Source organism: Lactuca serriola, chromosome 6, assembly GCF_051521515.1.
Source record: "Lactuca serriola cultivar US96UC23 chromosome 6, Lser_US96UC23_V15, whole genome shotgun sequence".
NCBI lineage: Eukaryota > Viridiplantae > Streptophyta > Magnoliopsida > Asterales > Asteraceae > Lactuca > Lactuca serriola.
In genome coordinates, this window is record NC_136413.1 from 52,202,346 (window position 1) to 52,222,752 (window position 20,407).

At 34.0% G+C, this 20,407-nt stretch overlaps 1 protein-coding gene across 1 annotated transcript; it reads right to left on the reverse strand.

The window, feature by feature from the left end:
- Window positions 1-2,566: 2,566 nt before the first annotated feature.
- On the reverse strand, window positions 2,567-3,542 carry ZFP8 (zinc finger protein 8). Its single transcript, XM_079006966.1, has one exon. The coding sequence runs from the start codon at window positions 3,393-3,395 to the stop codon at window positions 2,664-2,666; it is 732 nt and encodes a 243-aa protein (XP_078863092.1). The 5' UTR covers window positions 3,396-3,542; the 3' UTR covers window positions 2,567-2,663.
- Between the last annotated feature and the right edge of the window lie 16,865 nt (window positions 3,543-20,407).

Here is a 20,407-nt window from a genome sequence, read left to right on the forward strand (position 1 = left end):
TTAGGTGTCTAAGCCCATAACTATTTTGGTATGTACTTGACCTGATTGTGAGCATGGTCCTTTTGAGTTGCCTTCATCATAATAACTGATAGAATGATCTAAGGAGAAAGAGGATTAATTATGATTTATTAATATATTATATGAATAATATATTAAAAGAGAAATCATATTGTTTAATTAATATTAGTCAAGAATTAATAAGAATTAATTTTGTGGCTAAAAGACATTAATTAAATAAAGGGGACTGATTGTGTAATTATAAGATAGTTGCATAAATGGGCTAATGGACTCCATAGAAGTTGGAGTGGACGAAATCTATGGTGAACCCCATAAGAATTCGTCCAATGCCTCTAAGGAGTGAGTCCATGGGTTACTTAGGGCCTAAGCAGTCAAATTAGGGTTTCCAAGTTGAAAACCCTAATATCCTACCTATATAAGGAACCCCTAAGGCCCAAAAAACGTGGGGAAGTAATCCCTAAGGGTTCTTGGATGTTTTTGGTGGTCCTCCTCCTTCTCCTAGGTCATCTTGTTGCTTATGGTGTTTGTGACTCCATTAGAGATGCAACATTTGAGGCACTAAGCTTTTAAAGGTCAATATCAAAAAGAATTGTGATTGTTATTGCTACATAACAATAAATGTAAGATCTAAACCCCAATTCATATGTTAATTCGATTATTTCATGTTAGATCTATGGTTTATGAGCTTTGGATGATTATTGCATGTTCATTAGACAAACTAGATCCAAAGCTTTAGGGTTTGCATGTACACCATAGGATTGATGTAGTGCTCAAAACCCATCAATTGAAACCAACAAGAACATATCATGAACCTTTTGATACAAGTTTGATATTGGTTTTGGTTTTAATTTCATTAGTTGTAGCTTAGATTTTATTAGAACAAGGTTTCATCATCCTCTGCTTTGTTTTCCCCTAAAAATGTAAAGAACATCGGTTTGAAGATAAATCAGCCTGTAATTTTTTCAGTTATGAATCAAATTGAAGAGAAGAACAAAGCTTTGTTTACTAAAAACTTCAATTTTATCTCCTATGGTTGTGGTTTTATATAGTTGCAGGTTTTGATTTTCAGATTTAGTTGTGGGTGAAGGGTGGGGGTAGCTCTTGTATGTGTGTGTGTGTGTGTGTGTGTGAGAGAGAGAGAGAGAGAGAGAGAGAGAGAAGTGGGGTGGATAAGTGGACCCACTTTTATATTTAATAATAATAATAATAATTTTAAAAACTGAAAGAAAAATGAAAATTAAATTCATGAAAGGTATAATAGTTTTTTTAGTTTGGACATAGACCAAAACTGCAAGCAAACTAAGTCAAAAGGACCATGAAACTTAAAAAGTCAAGATTTGGACTAAACCATTTTTGCAATTTTGTCTAAAAAATATGTCACAAAATGCATTTTCATCTACTAATTTATATAAAAAAAGTGCCATGAAAATCAAAAAAGAAAAAACGTCAAAACAGAAAATTATCACTAAAATGTTTAAATGAGAATTTTGATATTGATATATTTTTATTACATCGTAGTTTTTGCAATATTTTTATTTATTTATTTGTATAGCATTTTATGTACCACTAATATATATATATATATATATATATATATATATATATATATATATATATATATATATATATATATATATATATATATATATATATATATATATATATATATATAGCTCCTGAGTAGCTATATATATATATAGCTCCTGAGTAGCTAAAAAGGTTTCATTAAAAACCTGATTTTTGAAATGAGCATATATGCAATTTTTAACTGTAATTATGTATAGTTGAAAATATAATATGAACACATTCAAAAAACACTTTTTTTAGAAAAAAAATTTCAATGATTTAAGAGCTTAATAAGCGTCTTAATGGATCATATTTTGTTCTCTAATTGAATTTTTTTTGCTAATGGTACAGAAATTTTTTGATAGAAAAAAAATTCTTGAATGAGTTTTTAACGGATCTTTATATATATATATATATATATATATATATATATATATATATATATATATATATATATATATATTGTTGAGAAAGCCAAAAAAGAAAAAGAAATGTGAAAAGTCTTGAAATGTACAACCATGGAAAGCACACTGCAAGCATCTGACAGTTGTACTTTACACAAATTTAGATAGCATGGTAAGTGGGAGTATACCCTTTAGAAGGTCTTAAAGACATTACTTGGTGATACCCTTTCTTTTTCCTTATGAACTCACCCTTCATTTACTTCTGTGGGTACAATCACTACAATCACTGATACCACCAGATGTTGACTCTACATAACTTTTTAACTCTTTTTTTTTTTCTGCAGAATTTAATAAAAATGTTAAATCCAAAACTAAATATCTGGTTCTTTTGCTCTTGATATAATTTAGCCCTAATTTTAATTTTATCACCACCAGTTTAGGGTTTTTGATAATCAAATAGAAGGAAACCAAGAAAGGATTCGGTTGATGTACTTTAGAACCCTATTGATACACATGCACATTTGAATAACAGTAATATCTTTGTTAGATTTGATGAATATCTACTTGAGCATCATATCTTTCATAAAAATGAAATGGTAGTTCTATAAAATGCTTCTAAAGAAAACTCATAAGACGAAAATGGTAGATAAGGCTATGAAGTTTTGAGATGTAATGTTACAGATGCAAGTCAAGACTAACTTGATCTTGAACGCTCGGCTTTGAATCATACATATAACTAGAGCTTGGAGGGATTCTTGACGCCCTTAACCCGTCATTCGAAGATATCAATGACGAGGTGTTGATTGAATTGTCATAGTTAAATGTTGATGGCTGGGCATTTGGATATCTCCATAAGGCCAATGGACTGCCATTGATGGGTGTTTGATGAGATGTGTAGGAGGAGTTACCTCCGTAGAATCTGTTATTATAGTTGGTGATGGTTGACGCGGCGCCGGTGGCCTGGTGGTAGTAGGGTGGTGATGGGTTGGCGGTTGTGGTGACATAGCGGTGGTAGTTCATAAGGCCATACATTTGTGCTTCGGAGAAGCTCCGATGAACCATCGCTGACTGGAGGTGAGCTCGTTTGGCGTGTTGTCGTTCTCGTTTATGTGCGTTTTGATGGCCACCTAAGGCTTGTGAAGTAGGAAAGTTTCTACAACAGTAATGGCACTCGAACTTTCTGCTACTTTCACCGATTTCTTTGGATTCTTCATGGGTGGCGGCTGAAGCATCAATAGTACTGTCAAAGTCATCAGAAATCATGGCTGCTGAATCACCACCACCACCAAATTCTTTGCCGAAGAGCCTTATGCCTTTTTCTTTGAGAGGTGATGGACGGATGAACGGAAGTTGAGAGAAAGACTCGACGTTCATGAAATCATGAGTTTCTCTGTCAGTTTTTTCCATCGGAAAGTGGTGGCAGAGGGAGAACGGATGAGCAAAGTATGAGGAGTAAGAAGATGGTAAATAAGTTACATCTGGGGGGAGGGGGACCTATAAAGAAAAAAATGGAGGTTTGTGAAATTATCGTACAGGGAATTAAGAAATTAGAACTAGTCCATTTTTGTGATGTGTACCATAAAAAAAAAGTAAATTATGAAGCGACCTCCACAGTTATCATCGGTGAACTTAAACAGTGGTTTGATGGTGCATAATTAGTAAAAAGGATTAATCATTGACGAGAATGTCCAGCGTAGTCGTTCTCTAATAATATAGTTGCATTAAAACATCCAAAGTGATTGAGAAGTTTGTACAACCATATTTTACACATTTATAAAAAAGTTATAAGCATATTTTGCAAAACCGTGTATAAGATTTGCAAATGTAAAACTAATCGTCCTTTCTGTTTATTTATTTATTTATTTTTTTCATTTCCAATCTATATCCTATATAAAACAAGAAGGATTTTTGGTGAGTTGTCACAAAAAAGAAAATTTTTATGCTAGTGTCCGAATAGCTTGATTTTGGATTAATCAGGGTTGCCTTGTCCTCTTTTTTCTAACTTGTAATCCACCCTTGTCCTCTTTTTTCTAACTTGTAATCTGATTATGTGTGGCTATGTATATTCGGTTGATTGCAGTTATGGCTTAGCTTTGGATATGATGATGAAGAATAAGTATAGGTGTAATGACAGTATTGACCTTTCAGTTGCATTGTAAGGGTTTTGGTTGTTTCTGGTTCATAATTCGTTCCTATTAATTTCCTATGTAACTATTGTTTATTGTGTGCATAAAGGAAACATATGTTGTGTCAATGGTACCAATCATTTTGGGATATTCTTATTTCTCATTCCTATACCCATTTTTAAAAATAAGATATCGACCATAGATTGGGGGAGGGGGATTGATAGGTCTACTTGCCCAATTGTCTTCTATGACAACCCGAAAATTTCTACCCGGTACATCTAGTCAGTTAATCTAAGTTAAACTCATTTCTATTAACTCCTAGCACTGATTAAGGGCTCATTTAAGCAAGTAAAGCCTGGAGTACAACCAAAGTTTGAATTAGGGATGGGTTGGTTTAAGATTTAGGGTTGCAAATAGGTCAAACACTCCATCAAAAGGAGTGTGTGGCCACACACATGAGTGTGTGGTCGCACACCCGAGTGTATAGCCGCACACACGAGTGTGTAGCCGCACACCCGAGTGTATGGCCGCACACACGAGTGTGTGGCCGCACACCCATCCTACAGCCGCACACTCATCCCTATTTATATAGGGTGACCCCTTCACTCATTCCTTTCATTGGGCTGCACTCTACTTTCTCTCTCTAAAAACTTCATCCAAGAACACTATAAGGGCCTAAAAAACGTGAAGAATTCCATCATTTAGCTTGTTATATAGGTAAAACACCTAAATCTAAGCCCAAAACTCTTCATGTTCTTCGTGTTCTTCATCACTTGAAGGTGTACGGACGCACACCTTCATAAGGTGGCCATACACACCTCAAAAACCCTCCAAAGTGAGAGTTTTGGCTCTCTATCTCTTAGTTGGACTTGGTTTGAGCCTTGAAACACTTGAAAATCGACGTTTGGAGCATAAACAAAGAGTGTACGGCCGCACACTCCCGTGTGTAGCCGCATACACAGCCTGGCCGCACACCCATGGCCGCACACACCTTAAAGGTGGCCATACATCCACCTCATGCAATCCTTTAGGGCTCTAACACTTAGTACAAGTAGTCCCAAGTTCCTAGAGTGGTTCTCCATCACATTTAGTGGTGAAATACCTCCATTTGACTCCTTTATGTGTTATTGCATGGAATTTAGGATCAAATCGTGCTCAAGGCTTCACTTGAACATCCAGCGTTTCGTGTCGATCCTTTATTCAAATCACCCGAGGTGAGTTCATACCCCTACGTTTTTCCAAGTTTTTCATGTTTTCAGGGGGGAATACAAGCAAAAGTTCAAGGAAACTTGTGCTCAAATATATTATTTTGTTTAAGATAATTATATTTTCAGTATGCTTTTAAACACGGAAAACAGTTTTACCAACCGGTTAAGAAATCAACACGTAGAAACAGTTTTCAAAACTAGAACAATGAACTTGTGAACCATGTAGTAAAATGTATTATTTTATAAAGGATTCATGCAAATCATAAACAGGATTTTCTGTATTATTACTTGTAAATTTGTTAGGCTAAGTTTGAGACACGTCCTTGGTAACACTCCCACAGAATCAGAGTGTAGGACTAACACTTGTGACCAGAGTCTCTTGTAGGGAGAGCATGATTGTTGTGTATAGATCTATACGGGAATGACAATCCCGCACCTCACTGCTAGCTACAGTCGGACCAGTAGGTCTCCGGGTGACAAAGCCATTAAGGATACAGGCTGTTGTGGGCTATATCCAGTCAGTTATGGTCATAAAACTCACAACTTAGGTAGCAAAGATTTACTTTTGTAATAATGAATCAAGTGAACTAACCTCAAAATAATAACCGATTTAATTACTAGAGGGTATTAATAATAATACCTTCAGGACTTAGTTCATCACGATTTTCTTTTATTTAGTTTTATTTATGTAATAAGGCTAATATACCTCTCTGGGTGTAACCAGGGTTTTTAAAAGAAATCTGCTTTTATCAACACAAGTATGGTAGATACTTGCAAACCTCAGTTTAAAACGGATAATCAACCATCAACCTTTAGGGAAAATATAGGATTTTCCCGGGATAAACCGACTATTCAAAACGGATTGTTTTACAACCAACGGATATTCATATTCATTCCACGACACATTGGATTGTACATGTTCTGTACGAACCTGGAAGTCATGGAATGAATGGGTTTTCAAACACGTTTTTCATAAGAAAATATAGGATTTTCTTAAGGAACACTTTTCAAAAGGATTCAAAGAACACTTTTCCACCAAAACTAAATGCTTATGAACCCACCAGCTTTATGCTGATATTCTTTCAAAACTGCTTGTATTCTCAGGGAATTAGTAGACATGTATTTCCAGGAGTTCGGAGAAGTCGAAGTGTTAGAGTCGCACCTTTCAATTTTACTTTTAATAAGAACAAAACTATGTATTAAACAATTTAAACCTTTTTCACATATGTATTCAATGTCTGGTTGTGTTTACTATGCTTGCTATGATACAATTGTTGTGATACTACGCATGACGTCAGCCACCCCCGAACGTTTCCGCCGTTCCGGTTTGGGGGTGTGACAGATTGGTATCAAAGCCATTGTTTATAGTGAACTAAGTATACTGAACCTTACATGGTATACAACTATAAATATTAAGGGGCCTAAGTGCTCTAAACTAAAAGTATACTTTCAAAAATACAAGTGTTTTTATATAAGTATACCTGAGTATCAGAATCCATGTCGTAAGTAGAACAAAACAAAAGTATTTGGATGTTAGACATCGCGGTTAAACTTGGGCAGTTATGTAATCATGTCTAGGGTGAAAGATAAATTGAAAACCGTAAAAATTAAACATATAATGGGCCAAAGCTTAGTAAGTTCCCCAAGATAACACATACCATAAAAATTAAACATATAATGGGCCCCGCCCGCACTCGCGCCTCGCCCGACATCGGGCTCCGCTCGGTATACAGATCGGGCCTTGCCCGACATACATATAAACACATACACATGCAATAATCACAAGGATACAAAGCATACAATATGATCATCGGGTACCGCCCGATAAACATAAGAGTACATAACATATGCAAGAGTCACGCAACCATCTAGCATCCTAACATAACAAAATCATGACCCGACATTGGTGCCTTCGACCTGCTAAACACAATGAGGAAGCTCAACTTGAACTACTGAATCACACTGCTAAATCTCTAGTTGTTGTTCTGACGAATCCCCGGGCTATCAATACTAATAAAATCCAATTAATAATTAGATTTCAATCCATAACCATTAGTCCAAAATTAAGGTAAAATGACCATTTTACCCCTTACCTAGTTTGCTCCAAGACTAAGGCCCAAACCTATGATCCAAAAGGCCTAAATACAAAACTAATCATCCAAGGCTCAATCATGGCCCAATTTTCCAAATTGGTCCCAATTCCCTTTCATGGGCTTTAATCCAAGGCCCAAAAATATTCCTATCCCAAAACACTTGAATTCACATGGCCCAAGAAAAAGCCCTAAACATCCAAGCCCAAAATGTGGCCCAAACCAAAGACCCAAGATTCTGAGGCCCACCCTGTTCAGTATGCAAGGCACACTCAGCTCGTACGCACAGCGTACTCGCCTTAGGGCTTGTACGTTAAGCGTACCTACTTGTACACCCAACGTACTCCCTCATTCAGTTAACTTTCATTTCCAGCTCTTAATCCATAAAGACTTTACTCTAAAACTTAGATTTGACTTCGTTGGGCTAATTTTTCACATAAAGTTGCTAACTTACGTGCATGCATGGTTTAATGAAGCTCTTAAAGCTCAAAACGACTTAATAGATGACTTAATGCATGCATGAGACAAAAACCCCATAAAATTGCACCTTTAAGCATAATGAACCCTCCAAACATCAAGATCTACAAGATTTAGCTTCTAAAATGGCCTTAACCTATCAAGACCAACTAAAAGTGGACAAAGAAGCATAAAACCAAAACACGAAGAGATCTAAGCAATGAGAAGACAAGGTATGAACTTGATACCTCAAAAGATTTGCAAAATGAGTGATGAACTTCAATCCTTTCAAAAAGAGCAAAATAAGCACCAACTTCTTCTCAAGAGCTCAAAGCCACAACAATGGATGCTAAGGGTCAAAATTTAGGGTTTAAGAGGTATGGAGGCTGGTAAAAAGGCTAGGCCTACGGACATAAGGACTTTAAATAGGGCACACCCTAAAATTAGGGTTTCATATCCTCCATGTACGCCATGTGTAACCCTTGTATGCCCAGCGTACGAGACCTCCCACCCTCGATCAAACTCCTCCTTAGTACGCTAAGCGTACTACAACGCTCGCAGATTCGGGCTAGTCAATTAACATACAATAAGCGTAAAAAGTGACTTTTTGATAGAAGATTATTTATATTAAATAATGATAACCAGGTTATAGTGTATGTCACAATGGTTTTGTACATATAAAGAACACTGAAATCCGAGTTATAACGAAGAAGTTATGATCAGTGGAAGTTTTAAGGCAAAACCGGCAAGACACCGGGAATCGTAAAAAGTGAGTTTACGATAAAATACTTTTTAGCCTTAGCGATATAAATGAAAGTTGTAGTATACGTTGAACCGAGAATGTGCATAAAAAGAAAGTCCAAATCTACTTTGTATGATGAAGTTATGATTTTTCGAAGATTTAGTATAGTAGTGCATAGCCCAGAATTCGAATTTTAGATCGACCGATTATTAGCCGACACAATCTAAACAAGAATTGAAGATCTCGTTAATAAGAACTGAACGATATAAAGACAGACGAAATCGGACGTCGGATGACAAAATTATAAATTTTTAACGGACTTTACCTGTCCAGGCCTGTTAAAATACAAATTTAAAAATAAATTCAAAATTAGCCGACGGAGTCTAAATGAAAGTTGTAGATTACGTCGCCACCTACGCGTGGATATAAAGAACGTCAAAAACGGAGCTCGTATGTGAAAGTTACGAAATTATGGCCAAATCTCAGCCTTTGCTTACTCCCCACGGCCTCGCTTCGGATCGTTGACACCTTCCCCCTTGTAGAAGAATCTTGATTTGAATGATTAAATAATATATTTAATCCCTAATTCAAATCCTTAGTTGCTACCTGGAGGGTTCTGGAAACCCTACAGATTCTCCTAAAGCCGTTCATGTTATGCAATCTTCTAGAATTGCCTCTTTTATTCAACTATTAAATAAATACAATTCACCCCTTACATTTTTAATTAATACAATCAATCCCAAATTAATTCTAGATTAATTATGATTTATAATTAATCAATTCTAACTATCCTTGATTAATTTATAGTTAATTATTAACTGTATATTAATTACATAATATATTAATAAATGACTTTACTTTTATTCATCAGCATTATACCAATTTAGTTTGGACCTTAGACACTTTAATCCAACGATATTATGATTAAAATATTAATTATGAATGATATGATCTCGTTCGAGTTTTATGAAATATTTAATGCCCAAGTCTTCTATTTAGATAAGATTAAAGACCATCTAAATCTTACCCATTTTCCTAACAATATGATATTAAGGGTTGATTTCAACGCAAAATCTCACACTCATAGATTGGAACAAAATTTTAATCATCCAATGTATGTGTTTGAAACATTAAGGATGATGTTTTCCTTTATAATAATTATATTAAAAAAATTTATTCTACGTACATGATTGAAAGGGTCTATGTGATTGTCAAGTGTAGCCATTGGAGACCTGTCCTTTACACAATCATGAAAGGATTAAGACGCATGAATTTATCATTATATTAACTTTTTTTTTTGATTGGTATAGAATATGTATGTATTTTATCTTCTAGTCTTCATATAGGGTGATGATTTCCATCCTCATGATACCCTTATTTTATAATATTTGGAATGTATAAAATGCTAACAAGAAAATTTTGTCGATTTGATCCCTATTTTTATTTGTGTACATTTTTTTTAATTTACAATGATAATTCATGGGTTGCATTAAAATGGGGAATTTTTTTTTTGGCATTAACACATGTGATAAATACACATTTAAACTATTGTTACATGTTAAGATTTATGGAGTGCATAATTGTATATAACATGATTTTGATCTCGAGCAAAATGAAAGACGATGATCAAGGGGTCACACAACCATACGGTGTCCAAGGAAAGAGCCCCTTATAAGGTCGAAGATAAAAGATCAAGCTTAATCTTAAAGGCATGTTACATTGAACGCCAAGGTGCCTTGCAACCCTACCTTCCCTGGTAAAGCAAGTAGCCTAATCTAATTGTGGCAGCTCTAGTAAGACAACTCGATTTTTTTTGGAAAAATTTTTGAAAAACGATTTTCAATTGTAGTTTCCGTAAATTTATAAACCTTAACCAATATTTAGATACATGAGCAAACGTATTTGGAATTCGTCTCTTTGGAACTCTCCAATAAAATCTAACATTTAATTTACTTTTCAGCAGTGTTGTAAAAATCCCGACTAGGCCCCGGTTAATCTCCGATTAATCCCTAGGCGCTATCCGATCGATTAGAGGGCGCCTAGCGATTAATCCATGCCTAGAAAATTACCGAATCAGTAGAAAAAGATTATATTTTAACATTTGAAGAAGTTCTATCTCAATAGAATCTATTTGAGGAATGATTAGTGTTATATTAATCATATTAACCGATTTTATTATGATATGAGTGGTAATTACAAACTTTGTTATGATATTAGTCATATTTAATTTTTTAAAATTCAACGAATTAACAATTAATGGTCTCCGATAAATCCCCCGATTAATCCCCTCTTAGACGATTAATCCCTTAACCCCAATCCACTGACTAGCAAACGCCTAGCATTTTTTACAACCATGATTTTTAGAAACAAGCTCCCTATTTTGTGCTGAGAATATTGTGTGTTCGATACAAATTACCGCAACATGAATTTCTTAGTAACCAACACATTGTGTTGGAGAAATATCAATACATAGAATAACCATTTATGATCTAAGAGATATATGGATTCATTGATTACCAATAATAGCCCCCTAATTTGTAACGTCCTAATTTGACATAGTTTTTTTAAAATTTTAAAGTAGAATATATTGATAATACTTATAGCTAACGGTGACATAAAAACCCTAGTTTATTTAAACATTGTCAAAAAATAGACTAACTATTCAAATCATAGTATAAATTGAACATGTAGAAAACTAAAACATGATGTCAATGCACGTGTAAAATCAAGCCTTGCTCTTCTTACAATCTGAAGAACTACCTGAAATAATTTTAACCAACTGGGTAAGCATGAAACTTAGTGAGTTCTCCAAGATACCATATACCACAATACATATATATACATATAAATAAGGGTTACGAACTTTCGCCATTCTACCAATAACATGTTTATCTGGACTCACGACCTGTCGTCGTTCCATCGTCGATACGAGTCTATAGGCTCATGGTCTGTCGTTGTTCCACCGTCAAATCCTGATATATATATATATATATATATATGTATATATATATATATAACATATATATATATATATATATATATATATATATATATATATATATATATATATATATACTAACGAATAATATAACCAAACAACCAATCATATAGAGACTATACTAGTCCGCGCATATAAGTTTACTCTGGCAGTTCTTATATCCTATCATACATGGATATATATATATATATATATATATATATATATATATATATATTGTAACACATCGTATAGTCAGATAACTCACTTGAGTAATTACTCAAATGATTATCAGCTATCCAATCGGCGATCCATCTGGTGAGAAACGTGCCTAATAAGTATTAACCTACAATATTATAACTGATCAATATCTATGTCAATCTGGTAACAAATAACTAGATCCTTCACCAATCCTAATAACACTGAATGACTATCCAATAAGGATTAGCCACTGAGACAATCAGGAGGCAGGATAATTTTAGAATATGGCTTTTATGAATATAGCCAAGCCAACATGTCTGTCCTAGACATAACAGCCGTTAGTAGATCAATCAATATATTGATTGTGATTAATGATTAATCTACTACTCATAGGTTCAAATCAGATGTATATATGAGTAAGTGTAACTTACTTGAATAGACGAAGTTTGAATATCTATGAGCATAACTTCGACACTTATTTCTTATATCATTCTGAAACTTCTAGCGCTTCACTACTGATAGTATTGTAACTACAAAACGAGAAGTCGAATCACAAGGGATCGAAATGCTCGTGGACGAGATAAAATTTCTCTAGAAAGAAGAGAAAATGATGTAAGAAGTGAGGAGGGGCGATCCTCTTTTTATAGGTTGAGAAACCCAGAAGTGTACTGCACTTATGAAGGGGTATGCTACACGGGTAGGTAGGATAGTTGTTCTTTCTTGATACCACGTGTCCATGTGGTGTTGGGATGCATGGCTCTGGTGCTGCCACGTGTCACTGCCAGGTATTTTCTCGTCTTTTTTCATAAATCGTAGCTTACACATAATAAAAAAAGACAATATATATATATATATATATATATATATATATATATATATATATATATATGTAAAAGAAGAAATACATGGTTTCCATCTGAAATGAGAGTAAGCCCACTACCATTGTCCCCTCTAATATATTGCATGAGTAGGATATGGTCTCTTTATTCTCAACATTGACCACAACCCAAGCTAAAGGATAAATATGTTTATTTGTATCCGTACCCACTACTACAAGTAATTCACTTCTACAAATTCCTTTTAGAAAACAACCATCAACACATAATACTATTCTACAACCTTCTATCCAACCATCCTTAACATCTTTAAAGCAAACATAATACATTGAAAAAACTATGCTTGAATCTGGAATGATGTCTACACTAAGTTTACTTGTAGAGCCTAGACTACTCCTCATAATTTCCTCATCATAATCCCATAATTTTGCATGATGGTCTTTAATACTACCCTTAATCTCGGTTAATGCATGCTTATTTGCATTCATACACTGCCTAACACTAACATTCAGCTTAGACTTTAGGGAAACATCAACTTTCATTTTTCTTAAACCCATCTTTGTCCTTTCCAAAATTTCATTTACAAAATGTTTCCAAATCCATTTGTAAGTCACTATTGATCCAAGTTTGTGTCCTAGAACAGTTATGATCATCTTTAAGTTACTTAATTTGGAAAGTTCTTTTATTTTTCATCAAAGAGGCCCACAACCTAAAAGGATATTTAGGCTCTTTTGATTTACAACACTTAACTAGCAACCTATTCTTATCATCTTTTTCATAATCAAAATCATATCCATGTGTAACTGCATAGTTTCTCATACAATGTTTAAGCTCTTCATGATTAGAAAATTTCATACCTAATAATGGAACCATTTGATCACACTCCCAAGTTTCATCATGCATAGGGTATGCAGCTGGTTCATTGCAACCACCATCCTCCTCATCACTGTAATCTCCATCTACGTTGATTGAGCATAGTACTCTAAAAAAGGGATCATCAACTGGTCTTTTAGTTAATAACAACTCACTATCCTCTTTGTGCTCACAGTTTCTACCATCAAATAATTTGGAATCAACATCCTTATGTTAATTTTCATCTTCAGTCTCAGCTTCTGGTTCTTCTATTTCTATCCAATCAAACAAAGGTTCGTTGTAGTGATCTACATACACTTAAATCCTTTTGTTATTGGCTATGACACACTCAATAAACTCCTTATAATCACCATCGTTTTGGATGATATTCAACCACTGACTCAAAGTTTCTTTAAAAGGACAGTAGTAGACGACATTGGGTCTCGTTCTTGTAAGCTTTTCAACAAAAACCATAAACTCGGAGAACTCCAACCCAGTGAAATCAACATCTCATACAGATGCTCTATCAGGATCAAAATACACCAGTGGTTTGGGTAAGAAAGTGTCATCATAATGGAAATCAACGATAACGAAGGTTCGTTCTTCTGCATCTCCTGCCCTTGCTCTCTTCACATCTGCGATCGATCAAGAAGGTGAGTGATGGAGGGTTCGTGAGTAACAAAGGGTTTATGCCCTAAGAGTTGCTATAACGGGAAGAAAAACACATAATATGCCACATAATTTTCTTATTTACCTAAAAAAATTTAAGCATCATAAGTTAGGGGGATCACCAGTTAAACCCATTAAAACTGGTCATAAGGACCTTTTGTTGACGATTAAAACCAGTTAAATGGTCATTTTTGAACAAAAAACAACTCTAGTGACCAACTGTGTACATGATATAAACTATGTTACCATCTCAAGTCATTATCCCTTGTTAATAATATGGTTGTTTCCAAAAATGTAATCTCCCCTGTTGCTAACTAAACTCAAGCGAAAATGATCAATTACATGCATTTCTACAAGATCGAATCAAATTACATAGATCGATTTAAAATAGCATTAGATGTAACTGATATCTAGGTAACATTATGAATCTATGCTTTTAGGAGATGGTATGAATTTGATTTTTTTTTTTCTCAGGATGTGTTTGGGAATTGTGGTCCAGATAATGTATTACAAGGGCATAAATTTCTAAGAATATGACAAAAGTATCTAAAGATATGATGACACTTTGAGGACCAATATTAGTACTATTAGTTGGTGTTGGTTCTTTATAACTTTGTAGTTGGTTGTTTTGGTTTTAAATTGATATTGGATGAGTTCACCCGTTACTCTCGTTCTCCCTGCCAATGTGGTCCATTATGCAACTTTCAATGGCTATGACTAAGTCTTGTATGAAGGTAAAGCTATCTTATTATGGTAGAAATACCACATGTTTACATTTGATACATAGTTAAATATGGTTGAAAACTATGTATATCTACATATTTTGAATCTCGATATAACAGTGCAAATTCAGAATTTCCCATTCACTGCATAAGCCGTCAACGTGAACAAATACTTTCATTCTCATCTTTGCAAAACCAGAGTCTCGTGTACTATAACCAAAAGCCAGTAGTGTATTGTATGCATAGCCTCAAACATTTAAATGAGTGTTGTGTCTACATTATGTTATTGGATCTCTTTTTTAAGGGTAGATTGGTCAATTTAAAATTGACATTAACCAAATCCACAAAAAATAACATGTGAAGGGACGATATCTAAAAAAAAATATCGATTTATCCATCTGGTGCAAGTTAGAAAATTTTGGATCATATCCAAAAAAACAAAACAAGAAACAACATATAATGATCTTTACTTTGTTCATATATTATCAAAATACACACGTCCTTTTGATTGCCAATTAATGTTATATCATCCTAAACTTCAACAGGTCGTTCACAAAATTACTTTTGAATGTCCAAAGCGTTCATTAACTACTTATGAAAGACGATGTGATATTTTTATTGATTATTGCAGCTTGTATCTCACTCTTTTACCCCTCTTTAATTGGTTTGTTGATTTTGTACCTAGTGACATACTTTTATTGGTCAATTTCATGCATGTTGCATTTATTCTCAAAATAAGGTAAATAAAGTAACCTTGTGACCTATAATTTGTTTAAAGTGTATGGACAAGACTACAACTTTACCTTACTAAAAGTAGAATGTTAACAACAATAGAATCCATGATACTTTTACTCACATAAAATGTCACAAATATAATATAGTAAAAACAAAAAACTACTAATTCAGGTATCCTTAAATACTTTGCAATGCAATTTCAGCAATTTATGTATCGAAATCAATTCCTAACATGGTAAGATTAACAAACTGCATATGCATTTTGTTTCTATTTTCGAGATATTATATTTAATGTAGTTACCGATTTTTTTTTTCTGGTTCAGGTTTGGGTTTGTTTAACTTATACTTACTATATCTTTTTCTAGTAATATATTTGAATCCATATTTACCGTAACTCCGTAACAATATTTCAAACTTCATAAATAAACAATTTTCCTTTTTCTATTTCAAACTTTATGAGTAAATAATTTTCATTTTTCTTATCTTCTACTATTCCTAGGACTACTTTATCAGGATGAAATATAACTATAGCTTCCGATATTTATTTTAAAATGAAAAATCTAATATATTCCTATACATTTCTCCTAAATGTATTTATGTCTAGGACGGGACATGAACACTCGACCTTAAGTAAGGAGGGCAGCACTTTATAACTCTAACATCCATTAATTAGATAATATTTTTGTTTAAAACTTATATTTTTGAATCTTAAATGTTATAAAAATAATTGAAGAGTCAAACCCATTAGTTAGTTTAATTCATGTGCGGCAATTTACATGAGTAGAGTTGATTTTATTATTATTTTTTTTATTATTTATTATTTATAATTTTTTTTGAAGTCTTATAATCTCTAATCATTTTATTAAAAGACCAGTAAAAAAGTGGTAGTTAAAACAAATTATATAAAAAATATTTATAGTTGAAGTTTAAAATCAACTAATCCAATTAACTACTAACAAGAGGTCAACACAAGACTTTTTATACGGTGGGTTTACTATTTTTTTGTGTGGAGTTTTTGGAATTTTTTGTTTTTAATTCGTTTATTACTAGGAAATCTGATTTGTTTGATATATTGTTGACATAGGAAATCTGATTTATTTGATAATATTGCTGATATAGGGTATATTTCTTTTCAATAAAAGTTGAAAAGTTAAAATTAATTGGGTTATTTAGCTTTAAAGCCAACCTTAATTTGCACTTTATTGTAATGCTTTTTCTAGTTCGGAGGTTTTCTTTTATATATTTCTACTGTTAAAAAAAAACTATCGTATATATTAAGGCAGCTTTTCTAGGGGATCTGGAACACATCCAAAGCAAATAAAAAATTGCGAGTACAACCCATCCAAAGCTTTTCTCTGCGCCACATTAAGCCACGAATGGTTCGTCCAAAAAAGCCAATCTTGATCTTTTTATGAAACAAAAAAATCTAAATCACGCCAGCATCCAATTTTCTTCTAAATGAAGGAGGAGAAATTGTGAGTTTACTTTTAAAAAAGTTGCAGTTTATTTTAAGAAACTATTTTATTTTCGAACTCCTCCCCATTTAATCGCGCAAAGCCTCGTCGAAGCCCTCCATAAAAAACACCAAGTATGGAAATGTCTGAACGGAATTGGTCCATAATCGGTTACCCGCTCGTTCAATAGAATTGAACTATAATGTGACCATATATGCTCCAAACCTAAAACTGTAATATTAGAAAATCAATAGACGACCTCTTCCGAAAGAAAAAAATTTAACCGTTTTGCTTATTTTTATGCACCATTTGTTAACTCGTGCAATTAGTCACCATCAAGGAATATCCATTAACTTTGCTTAATTGTTAAATAGTTATCTGTCAATGTTTATAAAAAAAAAACTAAACCAAACCTTTCCATGCAGCCACGTACTTAAGTAGAATCTCTTAAAATCACATAACATGTCGAATGTCTTCTAATAAAAACAAGAATCGAATTCTAACTTTATTCTTATACATATCTTTCGAAACATACATATTAATAAATATAATTTGATCTATGCGATTAGCACAAATCCCCTCTACCGCCACATAAGTATCATATTGATACCTGGAAACATGGAAGGGCTTTCCGTCGGCTCTTGTTTTATTTCGTGAGGCATCTACACTCACAATTGATAGTTGGATAGTATTTTATAGACTTTTGTCCGTAAAATACGCTCCGACGATCAACTTAATAAGCATGAATATCAATGCATGATATTAAAGATAGAGATTTGAATACAATTCTATATTCCTTGCATTTATATTTGAGATTGAGTATGGTAATATGTTATTATTCATGTATAGGCATCTACAAGATCTTTGTTTTCCCATGTACCGTTTTATTTTTCAAACTAGATTTTTCATTTTTAAAAGCTAATAATTCATTCCAAAAATATTCATTCATAGATAAGAAAACACATTGTTTGATAAACCTAAAAACCCAAGTATCCATAATCAGACTAAATAACAGTCACACGAAAATCTCAAAACATAATGCCAATGTGCTGTGTAAAGTCAAGCATTGCATTTCCTACGATCTAATGAAGTACCTGAAAAACATTTAATCTACAACTATAACAATAGAACTTAGTGAGTTTCCTAATATACCACATACCATAATACACATACAATCCATACAAACAAAGGCTGTCGACTCTAGTGCTGATCCGCAAACAAACAAGTCTCTCAGCTCTCGTGTTGATCTAACTGACTACAACTAACGACTCTTGTGAACGTCTAGTCACGACTAACAACTCTAGTGCATGTCTAGTCATCCCAACGATTAATGACTCTCATGCACATCTAACCCAGTACGCAAGAATCTAGGCTCTTGGCTCTCATGCTGATCCACAGTTAACTCCCCAAACATATCAACATATGATACTATCTAATAATTAAACAGGAAAAAGACTAAGTTGGACTACTTGCCTAATCTGCAAACCACAATACATCTACACCTTAACGTACAAGGGATATATGTTGTGGCATAGAGTATAGAGAGAAAACTAACCTGAAACTGCAAACACATAATCAAACCACTAGAGTGGCTAAGATGAACTCCTTCTCTGAACACCTATAACCTATAACAATAACTCTACTTAGATAATTCCCATATACTATTCATATCCTACTTTATTTATAATTTTACTTTACAAATATTCTTTTATTATCATGTTGTATACACACCATCTCTTACATGATTATATAAGTGATAAACCACACACTTTATATATGTTTTTATACCTGCATTATTGTATGAATGATTTCAAATGTTTACAAACACACATAATCCTACACCGGGGCTTACTTCTTGTTTTAAACACTCGCATCCACCCAAAATTGTAATACATGATGTGAATTATGTTTTTAACATTAAGACTTAGCTAAAATCCGATTTCATGGATTAAAAGCATTCACAAAGTGAAGTTGTTCGGTTTGAGAGTTTTGGAGACAAAATCATGTAAAATGATGTTGTTTCTTGGTTCAAGGCATTAATACAATATCAAACCATTTAAGAGCGTTGAATATGAGTGTTATCAACACCTAACATTGCAACGCCCCAAAAATCATGACATAAATTTTTTTCTTTTTGATTAATAAATCTTTAATACATTTCTTTTTCATGAAACCAAAGTAACCAAGAGTTAGCAAAACATTATCAAATCAGAGTAATTCACAAGATGCGGAAAACATGTGGTGTGTTCCCTGCAATCGTCCCAAGCTCCTCCATTTAAAAACTAAAGTACCTGAAACATATACTAAAAACTGTAAGCACAAAATTTAGTGAGTTCCTCAAAATACCATAAACATACAACCACAGAATACCATACAACATACATATAACTGCCATGGGTTCCCCCGCATGGTCTTTATCCGCAATGGCATGGGCTCCCCCCATGGTCTTTGCCTGGAATACCATGGGCACTCCCCATGGTCTGATATCCAACTACCTCGGTCTCCCCCCGAGGTCTTCTAGGCAAGTATCTAAGAGATAACTAGCATACCACATATCACAAAACAACTATCATACCATATAACACATAACGGGCTGACATTAGTGCCTTCGACCCATCGATATAGGGAAGAGAGTCACCTCGCATTGCGGAAGCTCACTGGAAGAATCCCTAGCTGCTGCCCCGACGACTTCCTGAACTATCAATATCAATAATACACCCAGTTAACAATTGGGCTCCAATCCATAAACAAAACTCTATACTTGGGGTAAAAGGACCATTTTACCCCCAACCTAGCCTTGACCAAGCTCATGATCCAAACTACAATCTGATAGACCCAAAGGCCTACTAATCAACCAATGGCACAGTTTTCCAAATTAGGCCTAAACTCCTTACATGGCCTTGCCTTAAGGCCCAACCATTCTTTCTAGTCCAAATACTTTGTATCCCGATGGCCCATTAACAACTCAATCCCAAAATACCTGAAATTACTAGATCCATCAAAGCCCGCCAATGGCCCAATTTTCCAAATTTGGCCCAACCCCATACATGACTTATACTAAGCCTATAGTTCCCTTAATTATAATTTAAAAGTCAAAGTCAACGATCTGAGTTGACCCAACTCGCCGGGTTGTCCTTCAACTCGTTGAATTCTCCCACTAATGGCACAGATCGGGAAAATTTGCATCAACTCGCCAAGTTCTCCTCATAAACTTGTCAAGTTGGCCAGGAATCAAAGAATATAATGCATGAAGCCGTTTCCATCGAATTTAGAGGCTTCCATTCTTAGATCTCCTCCCAAATGATGACTAGAAGGGTAAAGTTTCTAACTTTACCCTTATAAACAACTACA

Excerpts from the sequence above, each read along its gene's own strand:
- ZFP8 (XM_079006966.1), bottom strand. The coding sequence starts at position 3,395 with ATGGAAAAAACTGACAGAGAAACTCATGATTTCATGAACGTCGAGTCT.